The sequence below is a fragment of the Seriola lalandi genome, unplaced genomic scaffold, assembly GCF_002814215.2.
Source record: "Seriola lalandi dorsalis isolate HSWRI2012SDOR001 ecotype SW California unplaced genomic scaffold, Sedor1 jcf7180002054955, whole genome shotgun sequence".
Classification (NCBI taxonomy): domain Eukaryota; kingdom Metazoa; phylum Chordata; class Actinopteri; order Carangiformes; family Carangidae; genus Seriola; species Seriola lalandi.
This window is the reverse complement of record NW_019525506.1, coordinates 230,167-230,848: the sequence shown is the minus strand read 5'-3', so window position 1 is coordinate 230,848 and position 682 is coordinate 230,167. Positions and strand designations below refer to the sequence as shown.

Genomic DNA, 682 nt, shown 5'->3' with positions numbered 1-682 from the left:
TCCTGAGGGCGTCCATGCCTTCATCCTGGTCCTACCTGTGGGTCCCCTCACTGATGAAGACAAGGGAGAGTTAGAGACCATCCAGAACTCATTCAGCTCTCCAGTCAATGACTTCACCATGATTCTGTTCACTGTGGAGTCAGATCCTGCAGCTCCAGCTGTTGTTGACTTTATAAGAAAGAGCAGAGACATCCAGGAGCTGCTTCAGAGCTGTGGAGGAAGATCTGTTGTTGTCAACGTCAAGAAGAAACATCAGATCTCTGAGGTGTTGGAGGCTGTGGAAAAAATAAGACTCTATACAAACGAATCATCCGGCTACACAGCTGAAACATTTGCACTTGCCCAAATAGGGAAGATCATACAACAAGAGACACACATCACTGAACTACAGGCTGAACTCGAGGCCCGGGACACAAAAGAAATAGTCACTTGTAAGTACTGTAGAAATGTCTATATACTGTATGTGGGTGACAAACTAAAAGGAAAAACCAACATAAAGTGTCTTCGTAAGGTGTGGGCCACCATGTGTCTCCACAACAGCTTCAGTGCTCCTTGTTATTGATTCTACATGTGTTACACGTGTTAATGAGGTACATACAGTTTTACTAATGTGGTGGTGTGGTGTCAATGAGACACCAGGAGAAGTGGCCGGTCTTTACAGGTTTAGTTATAAAGGTAACAG

At 44.7% G+C, this 682-nt stretch overlaps 1 protein-coding gene across 1 annotated transcript in view; it reads left to right on the top strand.

Annotated features, from left to right (window-relative positions):
• The window catches only part of LOC111645689 (GTPase IMAP family member 8-like), an 11,192-nt gene that overhangs the window by 4,190 nt on the left and 6,320 nt on the right, over positions 1-682 (top strand). Inside the window, exon 7 of the mRNA XM_087170654.1 lies at positions 8-431. Within this exon, the coding sequence (XP_087026780.1) occupies positions 8-431 (424 nt within the window). The remainder of the gene's footprint in view (positions 1-7; positions 432-682) is intronic.